Genomic DNA, 27,577 nt, shown 5'->3' on the forward strand with positions numbered 1-27,577 from the left:
AATTAACGTAAGTTAGTTATCGTAAATCTGTAGTGATCATAACGCAATAAATTATGATCTCTCTTTTATATTTTTAAAACAAAACATTTTTATTTAAGACCGTTAATACTGCCACTGCCAGACATGATTGACATCATGGATATGTTCGGTAGACCTTGTCGTGGTGGCGGGGCTTTCAACTAAAGGACAACCAAACAGCAAGAAAAAATGAATTCAAAAACTTCTGAGAAGGTACCCCATGTGAGCAGGCCGGAAACGGGAAATCTCACCATCGGTCCCAGGACCGATGCTCAAGTGCGCGCGGATTGTGGGGGCGCACAATTTCTTGCAGTGCCACGAGTGATCGTGGAAAGGGTAGATCCACAGAACATCGTGGAAAATAAAAAAACGAGGAAAGGAAGCACGTCGAGCCTTCTGAGTGTGTCAAGCTGCAGTAGCGGAAAAACCGTTCATAGCGCTATCCACTCAGAAGTAGACGACGAGGCGATAGAAGAGACTCGCGAGATATGCTTGCGGCTCAGAAAGGAGGAGGCGACTTGTCTCGAAAAAATGGAGTTGGAGGTCGCAAAGATGATAAAATCTTGCGACATTCAGAAGACCGTCAATAGGACGGTAAAGGATGGACTCAAGGTCATCGACGTCCTGCTAAAGGAGGCAAGGGCAAAGCATGCCGCGGCCGATGAGTCGGACTTCGATTTGGCATGCGTTCTGAGCGGTGCGGAATGCAACCGCAAGGACCGTAAGAAAGAGAGAGAGCGTTTCTATAGGCGTAATCTCAAAAGCGTCTTAAGAGATGCTCAGAAACGGAAGAGAGAGGGTGACAGTCCAGAAGAGACTCGAACCAAAACCGATAAGAGGAAGAAGCTCCTCCAATGGAAACGGAAGTACCAGATCCAAAGATTCCTCAATTGGAAAGAATTGGGTCAAAAAGATCCACAGTTCTAATCCGAGTCGGTAAAAGATTGACGTATGCTGACGTTCTGGGTAAGCTTCGCAAAGAGGTCAACCCAGAGGACAGCCATACGAGAATAGTAGCAGCAAAAGCTACAAACAAGGGGGACCTTCTGATTAAGTTCAGAGGAGACTCCGATAAGGACGCTTTCACCGCTGAGGTCACCAAGGCGGTTGGAAGCATGGGTAAGGTGCAGTCATTGGATCGAAGAGTTACACTCGAGATCCGTGATTTGGATTGCCTTACCCAAGAAGCTGAGGTGCAACAAGTGTTGTCTGATGCAATGGGTAAGCCAGTAAACAGGAGAGTGACGGTCTTAGGACCCAACCGCCGAGGGATGAAGCTCGCGGTTGTAGTCACCAACCTGGAAGAGGCGAACAGGCTGGAGAAATTGGGACACGTAAAAATTGGTTTTATGTGTTGCCCAATCAAAAGAAGAGTAATGGTCGTCCGGTGTCATCGATGCCTGGGATACGGCCATATTGGAGCCAAATGCCAGAAGGAGGACAGATCGGCTGCGTGCTTTAAGTGCGGTGAGGCCGGTCACAGGTTCTCCAACTGTAAAAACAACTCAAGTTGCTTTTTGTGCAAGGAAAAGATTGGTAATAAGGTGTCAACCACCCATATTGCAGGCAGCGGAGGATGCGGAGTCTTCAGGACGGCCCTTGAGGAGGCGAAGAAGACTCTCGCAAGAACTAAAAGCAAATAAGAAGTATTAAAAGGAGCCAAAAAGCGTGATTTAAACAGCTTTTAATTTGTTTGTTTGTTTTTTATTAATTTATTTTGTGATTTATTTGTCCTTATACATTTTTTTGTTTAATTTGTTTTGTGTTTTTTATTCGTCTTTAAACAGTTTTATCTTTTCAACATTATATACGTGTTTACTTTTTTTTTCTTTTCTTTTTTATATCCGTTTACAATTTTATCTTTTGACTTTTTACACTTCTTAAAATATTTGTTTTTTTTAATTATTTTTGTGCTGTGAATTCCGCTTGGACTTTGTAATAGTTTTAATCATTTTTTTAACTACGGACGCAGGAGGACCGCAGAGAAAGGGAGAAGGTCGCATTAGCGACAGAGTTGGAGCGCCACCCTCGAAGGCTAAAGTCTTACGACAGTTCCGAGGGAAGGTAAAGGGCTCCAGAAGAAGGGTTACGGGTTTTAGTGGGTCGGGCTGGTAGTAGGTCGCCAGTTTATTAAATTTATTATAACATTTATGTATTTATCTTTTTTTTTAATATTTTTTTTTGTTTCATTGTACCAACCCCACATAACCTTGGAGTGCGGAATCCAAGGTATCTGTAGGCAGATTTCCCAAAAGTCCCTAAGCAAAAAAAAAAAATAAAAAAAAATAAAAAAGTTATGTTTGAGTAAATTTTTTTTTAAATTTGAATTTATTTATTGCAAATCTATAGCGATGATTCGAGATTTGTTTAGTAATAACACAATAAATTAAGATCTCCCTTTTATATTTTTAAAACAAAATTTTTTATTTAAGACAATTAATTTTTACGCTTAAATTTATCGGATTTAACTTTCAACCCACCGGAGGTTAGAAGTATCAATTAAAATTTATTAAATTTTAAAGTTATGTTTAACTAGATTATTTCCGCAGTACGAACACAAAGAATTTTTTTAAATATATCCTTTAAATTTGAAGTAACATAAAATTTATTCATGTCAAACCCAACGTTGATTCGACATAATTTAATAATTAATTAATTTTATTAAATATTTTTATTTTTAATCAATCTTTATACCAAATCGAATCCATAATTGTTTATGATGACTAAAAAAGCTTTCTACTGTACCAGCTTTAATAAATTCTAAATTAGAAAATATATTGTCTATACTTGTACATTGTTTTGTTGAATATTCCATATTAAGTTTAGAATGTAAACAGTATTTAATAAAGTACTTAGAGATTTCATTATTTTGGATTTTAGAAAAGTCTACATTAAAATCACCTACTACAATAATGGGAGGAAGTGATATATTCTTTTGTACATTTTTGAAAATAACTTCATCAATACACGCAAGAGCAGTTTTAATTATACACTTTGGCGATCGGTATACACTTATTAATCGAACTCCTGCCAATCGCATTTCTACACATTCACAGTGTCCACCAACTGGACTAAGCTTTACATTTTTCTTAAAGTCATAATTTTCATTATTTTTATTCAAAAACGATTTCAAAAATATAACTGATCCCCATCCAGGATTCGGTTTTGTTTCTATAGGTCCATCTATTCTGACCGTCTGATAAAAATCTCTAATATTAAAATCATTTTTCCTACAACTCCACGTTTCCACGAAAACAAGGACATGAGAAGCTTTAACAATTGGATCTATTTCAATATCAATTATATGTCTATTAAGCGATTGTACATTATGAAAAATAATTTGAAACTCATGGTTGGGTTAGCTGTTGAAGCTGACAATTCAGGCATAGTATATCCGCATTGTGATATAGGTAGCCCAAAAACACTGTGCACGGTTTGTCCCCCAATTTCAAAGGCCGCTTTCCCAGTAAAGGCAGACAAAATTATCTTAATATCATCTGGATTTGAACCTGGAATTCTATTCAAATGATATACAAGAAGATACTGGTACAATGCTTTTATTAACAAATTTTTACCTACGCCAGCACCGCCATTTATAAACAAATACAAAGGTGAAGTGTCAACATTTTTATTTGAAAAATAATTTCCAACATGTAAAATAAAATTACGTTGATCAGAATTCAGAATACGAATCAAAGAAAGTACTTCTTCTTGATTTAAGACAGATGGTTGAGTAATACTAATTTCATCAACTGCTGTTGATGAAACACTGTCTGGTAAAATATCTAGAAAATTACAGTCATTTTCATTATTCTCTTCCTTATTTTCATATTCGAAACCTTCTAGTGGATCACTATAAGAAGGAATGTCTTCGTCATTAATTGATTGATCTGCAGTTACATCTTTAACTGCATTTAATAGCCATTTTTCCTGAAATCTACATATGAAAATTCGTAAAATAAGCAAAAATATAGTCCAATAGGCCAAGAATTGTGAAAACCAAAGGGGGAGTACACACTTTTTTTTCTAAAACGAAAAAAAATTTTAGTTTTTCGAAAAAAAAATATGAAGATGAACTCCAATAATTTTCTCTGTATGTTTGTTGAAATCTACACGAAAAAATAAATAAAAATGTATAACCCCAGTCCACTAGACTAAGAATTGAGAGAACTAGCATAGGTATAATTATTATCAAAAATTGAAAAAAAAAATTTAGGTTTTCGCTCAAAACGCAATGAAGATCAATTCTAATCATTTCCACTATATTTTACCTGTAATCTACACGTGAAAATACAAAAGTGTACCAATTTTCAGCTCTTTAGGTAAAAAACTGTGAGTGCTAGGGTGAAATAAACCCTTTTTTGACGAAATTTTTAAAAACTTAAGTTTTTCGATGAAAAAAATATGAAGATCAAATCCAATCAGGTTCGCTATATTTTTCCTGAAATCTACTGACGAAAATACATAAAATAAGCAAAACTGCAGTCCAATAGGCCAAGAATTGTGAAAACCAAGGGGGGGGGTACAAACTTTTTTTTTTAAACGAAAATTTTTTTTAGTTTTTCGCAAAAAAAAATATAAAGATGAATTCCAATAATTTTTTCTGTATGTTTTTTGAAATCTACACGAAAAAATAAATAAAAATGTATAGCGACAGTCCACTAGATTAAGAATTGAGAGAACCAGCAACGGTTAAATAATTTTCGAGCTTTCAAAAAGAGATTTTACTTTTACGATGAAAACATCATGAAGATCAATTCTAATCACTTCCGCTATATTTTTCCTGTAATCTATGCGTAAAAACGAATAAGTATGCCAATTTTCAGCTCTTCAGATAAAAAACTGTGGGCGCCAGGGGGGGGGGTACATGCATTTTTTTCGAAATTTTCAAAATTTTTGACTTTTTCGATAAAAACAGAATGAAGATCAATACTAAATGTGTTCGCTATATTTTTCCTTTAATCCATTTTTGAAAATACATATGCATACCAATTTTCAACTTTCTAGGTAAAAAACTGTGAGCGCTAGGGGGGGGTACATGCCTTTTTTTTGCGAAAAATGGCCAAAATTTGATATTTTTCGACGAAAACTCTATGAAGATCAATCCCAATCACGTTCGCTATATTTTTCCTGTAATCTACGCGTGAAAATACATACGTGTACCAATTTTTAGCTCTCTAGGTGTAAAACTGTGAGTTCTAGGGGGAGGTACATGGTCATTTTTGTAACCGTTCCAATAGGGTTCCTACCGGGTACGGAACCCTAAAAAGAATTAATAACAAAATTCGTATATATTTTACTAGAAATAGGGCGAAAATTAAAACAGGCAAAACCATTGCTGCTATTATATTGGAAATTTAGACACTGTTTAACAATTTATATTTATTATTATTTTAAAAAAGGCCTTAAAATTTATTTAAATAAAGTAATCATATTAATTCAAGTTTAACTACGTCAACATAACTTAAAGACATAAATAATCTCAGAGTAAAGTAACTAATGATTCATTTATTTACCTTTTCGTTCAGAAAAAGGTCCAAAAATGTATTTAAATGAAGTCAAAATAATTTAACAGTTCATTACAGACTGTTGAATTTTATTTTAATTACTATAATAATTTGATATCTTGATTATTCTTGAGATTTCCCCCAAACAAATGGGGGGTCGGTTTCGGGCCACCCATTTTGAGAAAGTTAAAAACGTAAATTTTCGCTTTTTCTTTAGATCTTTTATTAATGACAATCAGAAACCTCGGGAACCGTCAGAAAACATTGAAAAATAGTTCCTTTACTCAAAAAAATTTTGACGAAGGCAAAGAAACACATTTTTGGCACATTTTTAGCCTTTGCACTTTAGGGGTTCGGTATGGGACCACCCTCCCCTATAATAATATATATTTTCAAATTTCTATAGGGATACAAGTTTTTCTCATAATTTTCTTCACATTTGTCAGAAATTTTATGTTTATTTGTAAGAATTAACCCTTCATTGTTCTCTAAATGTGTATTTAATGTTACAAATAGTGCAAGTAAATAAGTAAAATATACTCAATATGTTAATGACTTACTTCACAGGTTTTGAATACTACGAGATCTGATATTACTGTCAGTTCTATTTAAAGTTAAACATTTTGTTCATAGATACAAAAATCTGAAGTATATTTAATTACATAGTAACTTTATATAAATCAAAGTAACCATTTACTTAACGATTTTTTCCATTAATTTATTTAGTAATTTCTAGATTTTATACACATTTACAGGTGTCAATTCTCATAAACAAACATGAAATTTTCAACAGATGTAAAGAAAATTATCAGAAAAATTTGTCTCTTTATAAACGTTCGAAAATAATGGTAAAAATATCTATTTTTTGGAGAAATTTTAATTTATTTTGAAACTGTGACGTGTTGGGGCAAAAGTAGACCCAGATTTGGATTCATAATTTTTATTTTTTTTTTAAATTTAAATTAGTTACTTTATTAAAGAAATACATTAATTTTAAATTTAGTTTAAATATATTCAATTTCAATAGTTACTTTTTTAGATTTGACCGGAGAAAGTATCATTCATACAGTAACATCTACTGCACTGTTTAGTAAGATAGTAAGATACACAAAGTAAACAGTATATTCTGCCTATTCTACTAAACACAGGGATTAGGTAGTTGTATTCTACTAAACATTCAGTTGGGGCGCCACTATCGGCATAGTAAATATTTTACTAAACTCATTCTGTCAAATTAACTGCAGCTCTTCTCTCCATATATTGCAGATTAGTTTAATCCATTCTCGTGTCATTTTAACACCTTACGATTTACTGTGATTTACATGAGGTAAACTAGAACTCTGTGGTTAAGGGTCCAAATTGACTTAAAAAAGACGAGAATCTACTCCCGCTCCTAAGAAAAACGAGTAACATGAGACGAGTATGTGAATTTACACAAGAATTCGATAATATTCAAGTCCTCTAATGCACTCGAGTACTTTAAATTATTATTCGAGTTTTTTTTATACAGCTCGGCTCGCCTCGAAAATACTCGATTACAGATTCAAGTGCGTAAAGAGCACAATAATAATTGATTTGACATTTTAAAATGTTCAATTAACAACAGAATCATAATCAGCAATCTCAATTACACCTTGTAGAGCTTATTAAAAAAAAAAAATTCTTCAATTTTATTTTATTTTTTTTAAGATTTCTATTCGAGAATAAAAAATTTAAAAAAATAAAATAATTTACAAATATTTTTTTTTATTATACAGATAGAAAGAAACAAATATTTTTTTTCATTATTTTTTTTGTGTCTAAACGATACTTACTTAGATCTTAATTTCCTTCCAATATCCTCTCAAGTTTTCCTCTCAAAACAAAAGTATTCCCCTTGAATGTATATTATTTTTGGTTTTTGGTGGTTAACCCCTTGACAGTCCATGGCCCATAAAGGGACATATCCTGTGGATATTTTTTTATTGCTCTCAAGAAAAACAATAATTGCCTGTTGCTTGAATTGTACTTGAAATAGAAGAATTCAGTGTTTTTAATGTATAATTTTTTACGTGTTTAAAGAAAGATACATTAATATAAAATCCTACTGAAAATTGAATACCAGTTGGTGACAACAGACGATAAATTTTCATGTGAAATTAATTAATTTTTTTGATAGCAGCTGATGAATTTCAAGTTAAAATTTTTTATTGCTCTCAAGAAAAATAATAGTTGCCTGTTGATTGAATTGTACTTGAAATAGAAGAATTTTGTGTTTTTAATGCACAATTTTTTCAGTGTTTGAAGAAAGATATATTAATATAAAAACCTACTGAAATTAAATACCTGTTGGTGACAACAGACGATAAATTTTCATGTGGAATTAATTAAATTTCTTTGAAACAAGTGATAAATTTCCTGTGGATATTTTTTGATTGCTCTCAAGAAAAATAATAATTGCCTGTAGATTGAATTGTACTTGAAATTGAAGAATTCAGTGTATTTAACTCTAGAAGCAGTACGTTAATTTACTCACCCTCTAAGAAGTAACTGGGGTGTCCTGACACCCCACGCTTTAAACTTGTTTTATAAGGTTTATAGTTGACGTAAAAAAAATTTATTATAATGAATTGAATTGAAAAAAATTTTCCGCAAGTCTAATTTTCCGAAAAAAAAATTTCCGAATCTAAATTTACGAAATAATTTTTTCGAAAATTAATAATTCCGAAAATGAAAATTACTTTGTTGTTTTTGTTAATCAAAAAGAGTGTTGTAACCTGTGTGCTTGTTAAAGTCAGTGAATAATAGAATAATGTCAGAAAAACTGTGAAAAAGTTAAAATTATTATTTCTTTTATACAAAAACCTACTATTTTTTTTACAGTCAATAAATAATTCTCAAAGAAGGTGCATTTCGCATATGATTAAAGTTTTCTTTATATTAAAAGGTTAAACTTTTTAAAACTGATTCGATTTAATATATTTGTTTTTCTATAAGATACAATGCAGCCGATAGGGCACGATTAATAACGATTAAAAAGTCAATCGTCCGCAAATGTAAGAACACGATTAAGAAACATGATTGAGGACAATAGACAATTTTTTGTTATTGTTTTCAATTGCTTCCAATCGATTTTTTCTAGAAGGGTTAAAACTCCTGATGATACATCAGTTAATTCCCTGTGAAGTATTTGGGCAGGTGGTTGTTCAGGGTGTTCTTCTGCAAGCCTTTTTAAACCAGCGTACTATTACGATGCATGTACAATACAAGTATAAGTCGTACTGGTACTTTATTCGCCGTGTACCTTTGCATGGTAACAGGTACTGTACTATTATGTCGTACCAGAATGCTATACTCGTATAATACATGTACGATAATAGTATGGTTTACTAAAGGTTTTTGTAATTTAGTTTATCGTACGGTTACTGTCTTCATACTATACTAGTACCGCGTGTAAAGCGTTCTATATCCTTCCCCCTCTTGTACTTTAGTCTGTATTATGTATTAACTATTTTAATTTATTATTTAATGGTAAATTTTCTGAAAGAATCATTACAAAGCAGCGGCGTAGCTAGGGCTGGTGTCACCCGGGGCGATTCTGTATAGTGTCACCCCTCCCCCCAAAAAATCAAAGTCATAATGAAGAGTTAAAAAAACTACTATATAAAACTATAAACTGAAAGAAATAAATTCTTTTATTTTAAAAAGTACATTAATTAAAGCTTTAATTTTGTATAAAACATATTCACGAACAGATATTTTATTTTAAATCATTATAAATGATTTGTTTAATTAAATTTTACTCTTCTGGCTTTAATAGCTGCAAAATTATTGATTATTTCATCAAAGTCTATGTTTTCAGATGTTTGTTTTTCAATGGATAATATAGCTAGATCGTTCAGTCTAGTCTGAGACATCGTAGACCGCAAGTAATCTTTTATTAGTTTTAGTTTAGAAAAACTTCTTTCACAACCTGCATTTGATACGCAAATTGTTAATAATAATTTTAATGACAAAGTTAAATTAGGCAATGATTCAACAAAATCCCATTTTAAAATAAAGTTTAAAAAATCTAAAGCGTTCCAATGGTTTGCTTCCAATAAATCCACTTTAGCTGCTTTCAAATGTCTGCGAAACCTGGGAATTTCCAACAACAGCTCAGCTTCTACTACTTCGTCATAAAAATCAGTAAGTTTCCTTAGTGTGTCTTTCAATTGTTTTTCGCTTGCATACAAAATACTATCAATTTGAATGGCTTCAAACGTTGATAATATATCTTGAATAGATTTTGATCTCGTTGCGATTTCTGAATGAAATCTATCCAAGCATTAAATCATAGATCTTCTAATTTCTGCCTGCAATGTAAGGCCAGCATCATTTGCTTGCTCTCCAGCCATTCTCTTCCTGAAGCGAACCCTTCTTTCTGTTTTAAGGCCATACTCTTCTGCTGTAAGCAGAGCACGATCAATGGATTTGTCAACAACATTGTTTCGTTCTTCATGGACAAAAAGTCGAAGCAATTCTAATTTTGCTGCTACTTTATCAAGACTTAAAGCTTTTGTTTGCAAGTATACTTGCGTGCAGTCAATTTCTTTTAAAACCTCTTTCCAAAAATATAAAAAGCAAAGAAAAGTGAAATTACAGACAGCGGGTAAAAGGCTCTGTGCAGAACCTCTGGTATCTACATTTTCTTGAGGATCGCACAGTTCTTCGATTGCTGCAATCACTTTATCGAAATTTTCTTCGACGGCTTTTACAGCAGCATAGTGAGCACTCCAACGGGTTGTTGACAATCTTTTGACAGAACAGTCGCAATGATTTAGTAATACATCCCATCGATGGGTTGATGCAGAGAAAAATGCGAAAATTTGCTCTAAAGTTCCAAAAAATGAAACACACAATGCATTTTCAGCAAAAGAATGAACCCCACATAAGTTGACTAAATGATTCACACACCCGTTGAAAAGAGCTTTTTCGTTTTTCGATTTTATGATGGCTTGAACTCCACCATGTACTCCACTCATAACAGTTGCATGATCATAACCCTGACAACGACACATCATTATATCTAGACCATCACTTTCAAGATTGGCAAAAATTTCTGAACTTAAATCTGAAGCCTTTTTTCCTTTTAACGGGAGAAACCTTAAAAAAACTTCTTTGATTTCCACTTTTCCGTTATTAATTTTGACATACCGAATTACTTCTGACATTTGGTCAACATGAGATGTATCAGGAGTGCTGTCAAACATCATACTAAAATAACCAACGGATTTGATTTCTTGAATAAGTACGTTTCTAACATGGCTGGCCAGCACATTTAAAAATTCATTTTGTGTTTCCGGTGACAGGTATGATGCATGTCGATCCAATCTCATCGTGTGTTCTTTCAATACAGCATCATACTTAGAGAGAAGTTTTACCATTTCAAGAAAGTTTCCTCTATTCGTTGAATTTTCACTTTCATCGTGTCCTCGAAATGCTAAATTTTGTTTGGACAAAAATAGAGTTATATCTAATAACCTCGTTAAAATATTTCTCCACTTTTTCTTTTCTGAGACCATATTTTTCAACAATTCGCTGTCTATAGTATTTTCTAATTTCAGACCAGTTTCAAAAAGTTTCCATTTTTCCAAATTTCCAAGGTGTTCTTCCGAATTTTCATGTTGTACCACTTTAGGATTTAACTTCCACCATTTGAAAAATCCGCTTACAAATAAAGATTCGGTTTCATCACTGCTGGCAAACAAGCGACAGCAAAAACAATATAATTGTTTGCTATTTGGCGAATAGATCATCCATTTCCTTAGAATTTTTTTACCATTAGGCATTTCTTTAAAAAACCATTCTTTCGATAAGCAGCGCATTTCTCCTCTAACTTTTAACCCTTGTCCGAATTTTTAGTTTATTTTTTCCCAAATAAGAGTAAAAAAAAGTGAAAGGATATATTCTTTGATTTTTTTTATGCAATAGGAAATGTTTTTTATCTGGTGGTTATGTTTGGTGGTTAATATTGAGAAAACAAAAATTTTTACAAGATCAGCTAATGCTTTAGCAAAAAATTTCAAGTCTTTTTAATATGGATCCGAAAGCATTGATCTAGTAAAGTCTTATAATTATTTAGGCATCCCTTTTTTAAACTTGAAAGTATCATGAAGACAATATATTTGACACGAGTGGACTAATATGACACTTACAATAAGCTTTTACAAAATTTCATTATAAGCATATTTTTATGGGGTTCTTATCTTGCACATCCATTTCTTTCACGAAATTGAAAAATTCAAACAACTGTTTTTGAAATCACAGCTTGCTTTGCTCATCAACACACCGGACTATGCGGTAAGATTAGAATCAGGAGTTCTCCATCTCTCTCATAAAATTGTTCCACTCATATTAAATTGGATTGTAAAAATTTCTAAGATAAGTTTACCAAGGCTTCCAAGAGTTTGTTCCGCGTGTCGAAAGAACCCAAAAATACTTACGGTCTAGATTACCGTTACCATTTAAAAGACTTTTTACATAGATAATAATTCACAATTTTTACATTTGTCGAATAAATACCGGATAGTGACTGTCTTTGCTGCCATCAGGGTAAGGATAATTTAGTTCATATCTTGTGGAGATTGCGTCTTAAATTCTCTTTGAATTAATGTATTTTATATTTTGTATCCTTTTTTATAACTATTCTCCTCTTGTATTGCATTTAATGAGCGTAAAACAAGTGTAAATGAACTAAACTACTACCGCTAATTGACAAACGCAAAATGGAAAAATACTTAGAACTATTTATTTATGTACTAAAAATTTTGACACAATTCGAATGGTTATGAATAACAAATGAATAACAAATTTATTTATTATACATCTTATATGTTCACTGCGAAAAAAAAGATTTTGGGAAAAAACAAAATTTTGGAAAATGTGATCTTTGGGAAAAATGATCATTGGGAAAAACATCCATTGGGAAAAAAACCATTGGGAAATGCAGATTGGGAAAAGTGTCCCCCTACCATTATATCCATTTTAACAACAAAATCATGGAAAAAAATATCACAAACAGTAAATAAATTTTAACAATCAATGTATAAAACTTAAGGACAATTTTAAAGCATATCATTGACCATCAAAGCCTTTTTAACCCTCAAAATTGAACTCTAAAATTACTTAAATTCATTTTTCGCATTTAATATTCATATTTTATTGTTCTCAGTTTCGAATTAAGATAATTAACGCCGTGTACAATAATTAATAAAATTTTTATAAACCATTTTCCAAAATTGATGTCTTGCAAAATCTCGTTGATGACAAAACAAACCTCTTTAAGCTTACATGAAATATATTTACTTTCACATTCAATAATTATAAATGTATTTTATTATTTGCAGAATGCTTTCTGTAAGTTTCTTTAAGTATTAAAGGCTTTTTTATCATAAAAATGAAAAATTAGTTCATGTTTGATTTACCCCAGCAAACACGTTATATAAGTGAGGTTACAGTGTTATAGAACATTTGTTCTTAACTAGTTATAGATCTGTGATAGAACCTGATTGTAACAGAGTTCTAGAACATAGTTACAAGTTAGTTACAGAAGAGTTCTGTATTATGCTTATGTCACAGTTCTATCACAATGTGATGTAAGAGTTACATAACTTTAATGTCGCAAATTTTCTGTAACTGTTGTTCCAACCTTGTTCTATAACTGTGTATAAACATTGTTGTGTAATTGGTCTAAACATCTGTTGCAATGCAGTTCTGTAATATACAGTTTAACATTGTCCGAACAATGTTAAACTCTTCTAACAAATTTGGTGTAGTTCATATTATTTTTAATATAATATAATATAATTCGTAATAATTTATAAAAAATACCGATATGGGTGATTCTTCATTAAGTGGTCACTTTTGCTTCCCCTCTGTTTCCTATTTAATAACTTGAAAAATTGTTATCTAATCTACTTCAAACTTTTGCATAATTAATCTGCAATATGTTTTTTAGTAATATCCTAATCGAAAAAATTTTTTTAATTAAAACAAAAGTTGTAATTCAATTGCAAATGTTCAAGAAATGCACATTTGTCGTTTCTCCACACATGAATCATGAAGTTTAATATGTTTTATTTTGCACAAACTTTATTTTAAGCGTTTTTTTATTTATTCTATTCGAAAGTTCATCTCAAAAACTAAGTTTTAGTGTGTCGTTTTCTAATTTCCATTAAAAAATCTGTGTAAAAATATTTTTTTAATATTTTCCCCAATCTTTTTTTATTTAGAACTGGAGTTTACAATTTCATTGATTTTCATTAATTTTATTCCCTTTTTTAGTGCGATTTTATTTGCCATTAATATTATTAAGTTAATAAGTTGTATTTATGTTAAATTTGCAAAAAGAAATATAATTTTTAGATTTAAAACTACAAAAGTTACTATTATTTTATAGCGTATTTTAATGGTATGTAACTCCATACCCGACAAAATTGCCGAATTCTAAATGTATAAAAAAAAATAAAAATAATAGTGATTTAGAGTAAGCAAATCTCTTTAATAATCTGCAAAAATTGTTTATTTTTATGAATTTTTACGGTTTCAATGAATTTTTTTCTTTGATTTGTAAACTCCAGTTCCTGTAAACTCCAGTTCCTAATTTCGTTTCGCGTAATGGAAGTGTTTTGTTTTCTTGAATAAATATTATTAACCTCGATTAACCTGTATCAAAACAAGTAATTTCAATAACAGGTATGAGTAAAAATATTATTTATTTATTTATTAAAGCAGTTTAAAGTAATTATTTGCTTATTTACACTATTTATAATTATTCACAGTCGAAAATTAACTTTTTCAAATAAATTATTTAACCTTTAAACTACAAATTTTTAAATTGTTTGTATATAAAACTAAAGAAAGAATTAAACTCAAATATCTATAAAATAATCATTTTCAAGCTTTATTAAAAAGATCTAAATAAAAAATTTCCAAAAAATTTAATTAAAAAAGAAAATTTTAACATATTCAAAAGTTACCACTTTGTGGAGAATCACTCATATAGTAATTATTGACAACAAATTGCTTTCTTATTTCTTTTATACTACTATCAGTAGCATTTTTTACTCTATCTTTAAATTTTCTTCAGTTTTATTATTCTTCTAGTGACTATTTAAACAATATTATTATGTATAAAAGTCTCATAAATGTTTTAAAGGTGCATGTAATGTAATCGAGAATGTAATTATTCGTTAATTGTTTGACATTATTATTATTCGTAATAGCAAATTTTTTTGATAAATTAATTTCACAAAGAATTTTGTAAAATCTATTTATATTTAAATGAAAAATTATAGAATATAAATTTGTTATAAAAATGTAGAAATTTCATTAATTAAGCTTAAATTTATTGCTTTAATCTTTCATTTAAAAAGTAATTTTTAAGCCTTTCCTTATGCTTGTAACTTTGAAAATTTACATTTTTCAATTAACATTATTAAATATAATGTATATTATACATAACATAATTATACTATTGTTGCAAATACAGTATCCTTTTTCAAGTTACAAAGCACATTTTCATAGTTCCTTCGTTATATATGTAAATTCTAAACTTCCTTTCATGAGCCTCCGTGGCGCAGTTGGTCGACATGTATAAATATTCCGGGTATGTATGACATGCGAGAACAGCGTGGAATATTTTTTTAATTTTAATTAAAATATTTTTTAATGACAGATATGAGTAACAGAAATTTGTAACTGTTCTAGAACTGTGACAAGTATCTTCGTCACCATGTTACAGATCTGTTACTTAACTGTGACAACCTTCTGACTACGACATTTTGCGTACCCAGTGAGTCCCCTGTGAGTCACCAGTTACATCACATGTTCTTCAATTATTTGTCACAGTTCTGTAACAGATCTGTAACAGTGTTTGCTGGGACTTTATTAACGTACACTCAAATCTCGCTATAACGACCTTCTCTATAACGAGCGCTCTCTATAACGAGGGCTCTGTCTCTCGGTATAGCGAGAAAAATTTCCTCCTGATTACCCCCACTATTTATAAACAAATGCACATTCAGTTGGATTAAATTTGGTTAAAATCAATATTATTTATATAAAATAAAAATAAAAAAAGTCATAAAAAGTCATTTCTTATTTGAAATTATATCAATGAGTCGAATATCTTTAAAATTTTAGCTTATATAAATTTCTGTATGTTAAAGTTCAAATTAAACTAGGTTACGTTTGTAATTTTGACATTATAAAAATTGTAAATACTAAAAAAAAATGAATGAAGAATTGCGCTCGTAATAGAGGGAGACTTGACTCCCGAACTTCTCGTTATAGCGAGATTTGAGTGTAAATGGTTACTTATCGTGTAAACAACTGTAAGTATATCCAAGACAAGAAGTATTACTTTTAACTTGTGAATAGGAATATTCATCAGTTATTTCTTCTCCTTCTGTGTGTTCCTCATGAATTTTATATATTTCTTGTAAATACTGTGTAAAATCATTATCTAACAAATGATAAAATATATATATACACCAGAAACTCGATTTAGCGGTCGATTCGGTTCTTATTCGCTAAATCGAGAATAACACGTCACAATTTAAAAGTCGAATTCTAATTAATGCAGATCTATACATCTTGAACACAAAATCTTCAAATATTAATTTACAAACGTACAAAGTATAGGGGAGACTGGGGTAAACCCAGGGTTGGAAACGTAAACTACCTAAGGTAATCTACGTATAGTTGTTTACATGTAGATTACTTGGTAATTTACGTCAAGAGTTTTATGAGTTTTATGACCTGAAAAGCAAACTTTTCAAGAGGTTATGTTATGTTTTTTTAGTCTTTTAATGGCCGCCATCTTGAAAATGTAAATAACATTAGTTTTCTACATTGTCTACGTAAATTACTTATTCTACGTAATCTAAATCAGAAACCAAAAATGACTCGTTATTTTCCAATCCTGGGTAAAGCCGCTCACTAGCGATTTGACGTTATGAACTCAACTTAAGATGGAGATATTGGTACTGTGAATAGTACTTACATTCAACTTACATAGAATCAGAGAGACGCATGCATATCCCCTAATCGCCAAGTCGTCGAATGATCAAATAGTCGAATGCCAAGTAATCGAATGGACAAAACGTCGAATGCTAAAAACATCGAATCGGCATTTAGTCGAATGCTAAAAACATCGAATTGTCAATACGTCGAATGTTCAAAACGTCGAATTATCAATTCGTCGAATGTTAAAAACATCGAATCCTCAATACGACGAATGTTCAAAACGTCGAATTATCAATTCGTCGAATGTTAAAAACATCGAATTGTCAATACGTCGAATTATCAATTCATCGAATGTTAAAAACATCGAATCGTCAACATGTCGAATGTTCAAAACGTCGAATTGTCAATTTGTCGAATGCTCAAGAAATCGAATTGTCAATACGTCGAATGTTCAAAACGTCGAATGATAAAAACGTCGAATGCTAAAAACATCAAATCGTCATTTAGTCGAATGATAAAAACATCGAATTGTTAATTCATCGAATGCTTAAATCATCGAATTTTCCATTCGTCGAATGTTTCAAACGTCGAATGATCAAAACGTCGAATGCTAAAAACATCGAATTCTCAAATCGTCGAATGCTCAGAACATAGAATAGTCAGTTCGTCGAATGCTCAAATAGTCTAAACGCCATCTGTTCGAAATGTCAAGTAGTAGAATGGTAAAGTAGTCGAAACGCCATCTGTTCGAATTGCCAAGTAGTAGAATGGTAAAGTAGTCAAATGTTCAAAACGTCGAATGATAAAAACGTCGAATGCTCAGAACATCGAACTGTCAATTGGTCGAATGCTCAAAACTTCGAATGATAAAAACGTCGAATGCTAAAAACATCGAATCGTCAAAAGTTCGAAAAAGTTCTTTGTTTTAAGTTAATGTCTACTGAAAGCAAAGAACTTTTTCGAACTTTTGACGATTCGATGTTTTTAGCATTCGACGTTTTGAACATTCGACGAATTGAGAATTCGATGTTTTTAGCATTCGATTAAATGAAGATTGGATGTTTTTAGCATTCGACTAAATGACGATTCGATGTTTTGAACATTCGACAACTTTACCATTCTACTACTTAATAATTCGAACTGATGGCGTTTCGACTATTTGAGCATTTGACGAATGGACTATTCGATGGTTTTACCATTCGACTAAATGACGATTCGACGTTTTGAGCATTCGACGTTTTGAACATTCGACGTTTTTAGCATTCGACGTTTTGAACATTCGATGTTTTGAACATTCGACAAATTGAGAATTCGATGTTTTTAGCATTCGATTAAATGAGGATTCGATGTTTTTAACATTCGATGTTTTGTCCATTCGACGTTTTTATCATTCGACGTTTTGAACATTCGACGTATTGACAATTCGATGTTTTTAACATTCGAGGAATTGATAATTCGACGTTTTGAACATTCGTCGTATTGACGATTCGATGTTTTTAACATTCGACAAATTGATAATTCGACGTTTTGAACATACGACGTATTGACAATTCGATGTTTTTAGCATTCGACTAAATGCCGATTCGATGTTTTTAGCATTCGACGATTAAGTTGTCAATTCACAGAAAAAGCAATTCACAGAAAGAAAAGACGATCAGCATTTTGGAGCCAAGAGTAGCGATTTCAATAGAAGGGAAATTGTATAAATAAGTTATAAAATGAATCCTGTAGATGTCTCTGCCAAATTATTTGAGCATTACACGGGTTGCAGAATTTAATTAATAATAAATAATTATAATACTTCTAATTATAATAATTGTAACAAATAAATCTGATAATAATTAATATAATATATATATTTTAATAATTGTGATAAATAATTATTATTATAGGGGAGAGTGGTCCTAAGTTGGCCGCCTAAGCAAATTGGTCGAAAATAGTAACAAAATGAAATTTAATCACTTCGGCAAGTATATATTAGTGTTCAGAGATCGTTTTGCTATAATTTTGTGGTATTTAGAACGTTATAGAATGACTTTTGTAGTCTTAATACAATAAATCGTGAAAAGCTGCATTTTGGACATTTCAGAAATAGCGGTCCTAAGTTGGCCACTCCCTGGTCCTAAGTTGGCCACCACTTTTTTCGCTTGAGTATAAGGAAGAAATGCATATTCTTTTCAATTACGCAGAAATTTTACAAATTTGATACATTTAGGAGAATAAAAACGCATTATTTAACTATTTTTGTTTAGAAAATGAAGCAATATTTTATTTCATTTATTTACAGTGGTGGATGGCTGTAGAGACAGGCGTTTTTGTACTTCATTTTTTCTAATGTTTTTTAAACCATTTTTTTTTGTTTTTTGTCTTTGTTTAATTCCTACGTTACACTTTTACGGTCTTTCTCGTGATAAAAAACACAAAAAAGAAATAAAACATAAATAAAAACAAACAAAAACAATAGGTGGCCAACTTAGGACCACTGTAGATTTTTACAAGTTTCAAATTATTACGCTAATAAACAAAATTTATTTAAAAAATCAACAGAACCTCTTATTACAACATTAAATAAAGGAACTAGCGCACACACTTATTTAGAAATTTTTAATTATTTATCTCTTGTAGCTGCTCTCAAAAAAACAAGAAAAATCAAATTTTTTTGGTCAAAAACAATATTATTGTCCTCACAATGCGTAGAAGAATCTTAGATTATAATTAGGTCCATAAATTATATCATGGTTTATCAATATATCATACCACAAAATTATAGATTCGTCCAGTATACCATCTCTGAGAAATGCAGGGTGTCAACTTAGGCCCACGGCCAACTTAGGACCACTCTCCCCTAATAAATAATTATAATAATAATTCTTATAATAAATATATTATAATAATTATAATAATTGCAATAAAAAATTATAATAATAATTATTATAATAAATATATTACAATAATTGTGATAAATAATTATAATTATTATAGTTATAATAATAATTAGTATAATAAATATATTATAATAATTCTAATAAATAATTATAATAATAATTTTTATAATAAATATATTATAATAATTGTAATAAATGATAATTTTTATTATAATTGTAATTAAAATAATATTACTATCAATTTATCAATTTGTTTACTTATAATTATTAAAATTATTTAACAGATTGAATATTATTAACAAAAAATTATTCCTAATTATTATTATTAATAATACTATTATTGTTTTTTTGTATAAAAAATTCGTTTTATATATTATTCAAAGTTCTTCGGAGAAGAATTTAAAGGTAAGTAAAATAAATATGCATTAGAAAATATTTATTATTATCTGTTCTATTGAAATTAAGAATAAATTAATTTTCATCGCCCTTAAATAATTAATTATTCTTAAATTATTATTATTCTTAAATAATTAATAATTAACAATTAATTAATATTCAACCAATTGTTAAATATATCTATACCAATAAATTATTTATTCAATAATTAACCCGTGTGGTTAGCCATGACAAAGTTAGGTTTCTGGTCAGGGGCTAGCTTGTAGTGGGGCTCCCCGGACATAGCACGGCTAGCGCCCAGATTCAATTTCCACACGGAAATAAGACTAATAATTTTTACATCCTTTTTCTAGATGCAGGATGAATATTTTGAATTATTTAATTAATTAAAATTAATTAATTTAACGAAAAAAATTATTATATCCCTAATGGAATTTTTAAATTATATAGGGTAAATGCACTAGTAGTCGGACACTTAAGGATACAATCTTAAATTATGCTTTTTTTCTTGAAATAGCAAATATCTACTGTGTTTATAAGCACATTATTAATTAAAGGAGTTCTTCAGGATTAAAAATCATATAAATTTGTTACAAATAGTTGAGTATTTAATAAAATATAAACATTTTAATAAAAAATTACGAATGCTTTAGTAGTCGGACACTTTTTCCCCTTGTTTCTATAGTCGGACATCTGTCAAATATTTTGAATTTATAAAGTAAAAAAGATAATTTTTTAATTGCTATCTGCTGGAAAATGGAATTAAAGCATATTAGAAGTTATTAATATAATATTTAAACCCTATAAGTTTTAATATTTATGATTAATTATCAACAAAACTTTGTGCCACTCATCGCGCTACTCGAAAATGGTTGTATCTATAGTCGGACACCATGATTTTTAAAACATTAAATAAAATATTTCTTGTTTAATTATTTTCGAAAATAACACTATTCTAATAAAATATAAACTTCACACATTCGTCTAGTATACTTTTTAAAGTAATTATCACAATGCATTATTATTTATTTGCCAAAAAACACGAAAGTGTCCGACTACTAGTACTGTCCGACTATAACCGCACTTACCCTATTTGAATAAGAAAAATCAAAAAATATATCAAAATATACAACAAATAAATTAGGCAAGTATTGTACTAGTATTTCTTTATTTAATTTATTTATTGTTAATTAACAATTTTTTTTATAATATTTTTCAATGAAAATTAAGCGTTTACCTTTTAATTGCAAGGAAAATTATCTACTTGCCAATGGAAATAGCATAATTATTTTTAAATAAATTGTAGTTAATAAATAAATTTCTTTTAATTTATTTATTAATTTTTTATTTCTATTATACTTTCTACATACAGTCACGTATGTAATAAGTCATTTTTGCGGCAATATATAAAACTTGTACGGCTTGTGAGCGTTTTCCATAATACTTTGGAATGTACATGGTTAAAAACGATATTTAAAGTACGGGGACAGTTCGGCAAAGTACGGGAATAAGAAAATAGGTTTTTCAAGAAAATTTTCGAATGGAGAACTACACCAAAGTATTGGAGGCGAGTTTTTTGGGAAAAATTAAATCAGAACATTCAAAATCTGAATTTTTGGATTTCGGCAAAGTACGGGAAAGTACAGCAAAGTATGGGAGATTTAAAAAATAGATTTTTTTAAATAATAAATATGAAAATTGAAATTCTGAATTTTTGGAGTTCGGCAAAGTACGGGAAAGTACAACAAAGTATGGGAGATTTAAAGAAAACTTTTTTGGGAAATATTAAATATGAAAATTGAAATTCTGAATTTTTGGAGTTCAGCAAAGTGCGGGAAAGTACAGCAAAGTTTGGGAGATTTAAAAAATAAATTTTTTTGAAGTATTAAATATGAAAATTGAAATTCTGTCTTTTTAAAGTTCGGCAAAGTACGGGAAAGTACAGCAAAGTATGGAAGAGGAAAAAAAAAGTTTTTTGGAAAATATTCAGTCTAAAATTAAAATTCTGAATTTTTGGAGTCTGGCAAAGTACGGGAAAGTACAGTAAAGTATGGGAGATTAAAAGAAAACTTTTTTGGGAAATATTAAATCCGAAAATTATAATTATAAATTTTTGGAGTTTGGCAAAGTACGGAAAAGTACAGCAAAGTATATGTGAGTAAAAATGAATTTTTTGGAAATATTAAAACAGAAATTTTTTTTAAAAAGCCTTTTTTTAATCTTGCATACTTTGTTGTACTTTCCCGTACCTTACCGAACTCTAAAAAGAAAGAATTTTTATTGTCAGACTTAATATTTCTCAAAAAACCCCGTACTTTGCCGATCTTTATAAAGACAGAATTTAAATTTTCAGATTTAATATTTCCCAAAAAACTATTTTTTTATCTGAGACTTCTTTAGTATCAGAAATTTTCTTATTTTTGGAATAATTTTTTTAACATCTTTAAAAATTCATTTTGTAAATATTTTTCTAATATTTGTATAAAAAAATAAAATGAAAATTATTCAATCTTCTTTCTTGTCCTCATGAAAAATTAATTTTTTACGTTTATTTAATTAATGATTCTATAAATACAGAGATGACTAATTTTTTAAATTAATTTTTTAGATAAAAATGAAATATTTATTAACAATTTAATTTAATATTTAAATATCTGTGACTTGTTTAATAGCAGAAATTAATTTTTTTAGAATAATTTCTTTAAACCATTTTAAAAATTGTTCTGGAATTTTTAACGAATACGATTAAAAGTCTCTTGTCCTCTTGAGAGTTGAATTTTTTAATTTTTCTATTTCAAATGTTAACATAACCTCAATTTCCAGTGTATTCGTTTTCTACTTATTATTCAAAAGTATTTCTTCCCTTATTAAAATTTTAGTTTATTCTATTTTAATTTTAATTAATTTAAATTAGGGGAGAGTGGGGCAAGCCGGTCATACCTACGGTTTTAACTTTAAAAAAATTTACAAACGGGCCGGTTCGCTCCACCCCCTGGGGCAAACTGGTCAGTTGGGTTTTTTATCTACAATATTGCATTTGTATAATTTTCAATAACAACAAACATAAAAAATCATGTGAACAATGGTTGTAATAATGTAAATAATAATGCAGGATTGAATTTTAATTAAATAAATAACTTTTTTAAATAACAAAATAAGTGTTTGAAATTATCAGAGAAACAATATTAAAGAGTCTAATTATCATTGGAAGATAATTATTTTTCATTGAAAGTAAATATTTTAATGAGAAAAACATTCTAATTAATAATAATTTTTTGAAACTCTGATACAATGAAATTATCCTATGGCCGGTTTGCCCCACCGAAAACTGGCCGCTTTGCCCCACAGGCTCATTTTGAGAATAAATATTTGTTTAAAAGAAATGCTTTGCAAATTCATCAAAGTTTTTTGTGGTAAATATTCCTGAGGTGTGCACCTTCAAAACCCAAGACCTAATATTTGGAAATATTACATGATTTCCTCAAAAGTTCCTTAAGAAAAAATTCGTAAAAGTGTAGAAAAAAACTAAAAAAAAATTTTTTTGCTCCCAGCGTTGCACAAACAAAAGTAAAAAATGTCAAATTGAAAAAATAAGGTATACTACACATGGTTCTTTCAAATTTCTAAATAGCACTTTTGACAATTTCGCCATGTCGGAGATATTGACCCTTGGCCGGTTTGCCCCACTCTCCCCTAATAATTTTAAATAATTTTAATTAATAATTTTAATTAATTAATTAATTTTAATTTAATTTATTTATATTAACTTTTTATAGTTACGGTGAGTACTATTTAATTTTGCGGCAATATTTAAAGACTTGAGAATTTTTCATTAGTAGAAGTTATTTTTTTGTAGTTGTTGTTTTGTAGTTAACTTTAATAAATTTTGCAAACTGTCCGGTTTGCCCCACCCTCTGGGGTAAATCGGCTAGTTAGGTTTTTTGTCAATAATTTTACATTTCAATAATCTACAATAACAACAAACAGAAAGAATCATGTGGTTGTAGTAATAAAAATAATAATACGGGATTAATTTTTAATGAAATAAATATTTTGTTTAATAAAAAAAATGTTTGTCATTAGGGAACGTTCACAAACTACGTAGCACGTTTAAGAGGAGGGGGAGTCAAGCAATTGTCTACCATAAGAGGAAAAAATGGCGCTAATAAATGTAATTGCGTCTACATGGGGGAGGGGGGGGGGTAAAATTTCCAAAAAATAGGTCTACGTAGTTTATGGACGTTCCCTCATCAGGGAAACAATACTAAAGGGTTTAATTCTCATTGGAAGACAATTATTTTTCATTGTAAGTAAATATTTTAATAAAAGAAACATTTAATTTAAAAAAAAATTTTTGTATGAAACTTTAATACAATAAAAATATCCTATGGCCGGTCGCACAAACACAAGTAAAAACTGTCAAATTGAAAAAATAAGGTATACTAAACAAGATTGTTTAAAATTTGTAAACAATACTTTTGACAGTTTCGCTATTTTGGAAATATTGAGACACGGCCGGTTTGCCCCTCTCTCCCCTATGAGTAATTTCAGAAAAAGTGCAATTTGAAGCAATAGAGTAAGAGATTTAATGTGCAAATTTTTTTTCTTTTCAGAACATACAATACTACTTGAGAAAGTTAATTTCAGAATTTTTCGTCATATTATTTAAAAAAAATTATATTTTATTCATACAAAACGTAAAATTGGAAATTAATTACAGAAAGTGTTAATAAAATAAACAATTTGACGATGTATTTTATATAAAATTTATTCATCAGTTGATGTAATATTCGAATCTTGAATGGGTGATCCGTTTGGCGTAAGCCATATTTCTGGTGACGATTGCGCGGTCATATACATTTCAGAAGAAGGAGATGTCGGTGGTGATGATAATGGTGAAGGTGATGCCGATGGTAATGGTAGAGGTGATGGCGGTGGTGATGGTGCAGGTGATGCCGGTGGTGATAGTGATGCCGGTGGTGATGATGGTGATCCCGGTGATGATGATGATGATGATGGTGAGGTTGATGCCGGTGAAAACGGCGACTCACACCTTGTTGGTGGTGAGGTTGAATCTGGTGCTGTTAAAAGATTTTTTTATTGAAATTATAATACAGTTTTTAGAGAAATTAATTTTTTTTAGAAATTAATCTTTGTAAATCTATGGAGAACGAAATAAAAAGAATTATGTTAACACATGTAAAAATGATTCGTACGAATTTTGTCCGAAATTCGACTGAATTCGTACGGAATTCCTATCTAATTCGTATGAAATAACTAGCAACATTCATGCAGCATTTTGAAACGTTTTTTCTTACAAATATTCGTGCAAATAACACCAACAAAAATGTTTTTAAAAAATTTTCGGCATAATTTCCATACGAAATTCGAACGAATTAATAACGAATTTTTTTGAAATATTTTTAAAAATTTCTGCTCGGAAATTCGTATGAAATTCCGCACAAAATGTTAGCTAAAGTTTTTTTAAAAAAAATTTTCGTTCAAATTTCCATACGAAATTCGTACGAATTTTTTTAAAAATATTTTCAAAAATTTCCGCTTCGAAAATTTAGTCGCAAATTTATGAAAAAAGTGTTCAGCTGACTTTTCATGCAGAATTTCATGCGTATTTCCCTGCTGAAGTTCTTTTTAAATATTTCATAAAAAATTCGTTTGCAATTCGTTCGAATTTCCTTCGGAAATTTGACGAAAAATTTTTGAACGAAATTTTTGGCTGAAATTTTTTTCGGAATTCTATGCGAATTTCCATGTAGAATTTTATAAAAATTTTCCAAAATTAATTCGCTCTAATTTCGTCCGGAAATTTGGCAGACAATTTATGAAAAAAATTTGTAGCTGACATTTTGTGTGGAATTTCTTGCGAATTTCCGAGCGAAATTTTCTAAAAATGTTAGAAAATTAATTCGCTCTAATTTCGTACGAATTTCGTTTAAAAATTTGACCGATATTTAAAAAAAATTGTAGCTGACATTTTGTGCGGAATTCCATACGAATTTCCGAGCAGAAATTTTTAAAAATTTTCCAATCTTACGTCGGTGTTTACATGCTTGCGTTCGAACGCTGCGTTTTGTGTTGAATAATGAGATAGAGAAAGAAAGTCATACTTCTATCCTTCTTACACTCACTGCTCAACGCAAAACGCAGCGTTTGAACGCAAGCATGTAAACACCGCCTCATTCGCTTGAATTTTGTACGAATGTCGTATGGAAATTTTAACGAAGAGTTTTGAAAAAAAAATTTCGGTTATTATTCTCACGAATATTTGTACGAAAAAACGTTTCAAAACGCCGCACGAATTTTGCTAATAATTTTATACGAATTCGGTACAATTTCGGGCGAAATTCGTACGAATCATTGTTACCTAGGAAAATATTAATTTCTTTTATTAAAATATTTATGTTAAGTGGAGGTGTGGAAAAATGTTAATTTCTTAGAAATTAGAAAATATCTATAAAAGCATAGAAAATTTCTTAAATATCAAAAAAGTATTGATTGTTCTTTATAATTGGTTGATTAATTATTTTTTACTAATTCAAATAGTGGAAAAATTAAAAAATTCTGCCAAGTTCTATATTTTATTATAATTTTTGTGATCATTTTATGAACACTTTGCTTCCTCATAGAGATAAAAATAATAGAAATATATGAATAATTTTTTATAAATATGGTAAAAGTGATTGAATCTTGGGTCAATCAATGTATTTTTAAATACCCTACAAGATAGTTATAATAGTTTAATAGTTAAACAAAAATTTTTAAACAAAAAAGTTGAGAAAATGGCATTTTCCACAATTTTTGGTTTTTAAAATACCAATAATTTCGAAATTTATTATCGAATTAGGTTTAAAAATTGGTCAATCGAAGCGTTTTTTAATGCTCTACAAGTTGGTAACGATAATTTTAAAGTTACTTCTCCATTTTTCAACAAAATTTTCAAAAAAATCTTATTTTCCAAAATTTTTGATTTTTAAAAGTTTAATATCTCCGGTTAATATTGACGAAAAATATTCAATTTGGGCTTAAAATGTGCGTCTAAAAAAACTCTACAAAATTATGAAAAAACATTTAGGTATAGGTATTCTAACATTTTTTTAACCCTCCGTCACACACCTTAGAAAAAATTACGACTTTACACACGTTTAGAGGGAATCCCTCACCACATTGTAAAATAAGCGACATTACAACATAAACAAAGGAATTTGCATGCATTCTGTTTCGCCTTGTTCCTGTTGCAATTCGTTTAAAAAAGCGTATAGGCTCGGATGATATCGTCCAAGAAGAACTTGGAATCTATTATGCCATCCCTCAGACGCGTTATTTGTTCTCGCAATTCCTTGAAGAACGGCATCATATTGGTTCCACAGTTTTGGCTCGTATCTTACAGGCACAGCTTTTCTTCTACCTCTAGCAGTCTTGCCACGAATATAAGTAACCTGAGAAGAAACAATTTATAATTATAATACATGATTAAATACATTGTAATATATTAAAATAATTATTGAAATTGTAACCTCGAAGTATTCTGCAACAGGGACAAATTCCTCTGGTACTTGGTCGAAAAATATATCAAAAACCTTAGGCACATCCGTGGCAGGTACAAACGCAAGAGCGCACATTGTTCGCGTTGCTTCTCGAATACTTATCTCGTCCCTGTTGTTATACATAGCCTGCAATCCTTCTGCTTGTACTCTTCTATACACGCTCTGACACAAATGAAATAAACATAAATGTACGATGTTTCCAATGTGGGTTTGCACTGCA

General features: G+C 29.9%; 1 protein-coding gene across 1 annotated transcript; it reads right to left on the reverse strand.

The window, feature by feature from the left end:
- Window positions 1–9,832: 9,832 nt before the first annotated feature.
- On the reverse strand, window positions 9,833–14,546 carry LOC122507667 (zinc finger MYM-type protein 1-like). The gene is made up of 2 exons (XM_043620503.1): window positions 14,525–14,546; window positions 9,833–11,391 (listed from the first exon to the last, which is right to left on the reverse strand). Exons 1-2 carry the CDS (start codon window positions 14,544–14,546, stop codon window positions 9,833–9,835), a joined length of 1,581 nt encoding a protein of 526 aa, XP_043476438.1.
- Between the last annotated feature and the right edge of the window lie 13,031 nt (window positions 14,547–27,577).

This window comes from Leptopilina heterotoma, unplaced genomic scaffold, assembly GCF_015476425.1.
Source record: "Leptopilina heterotoma isolate Lh14 unplaced genomic scaffold, ASM1547642v1 Lhet_509, whole genome shotgun sequence".
NCBI classification, from domain to species: domain Eukaryota; kingdom Metazoa; phylum Arthropoda; class Insecta; order Hymenoptera; family Figitidae; genus Leptopilina; species Leptopilina heterotoma.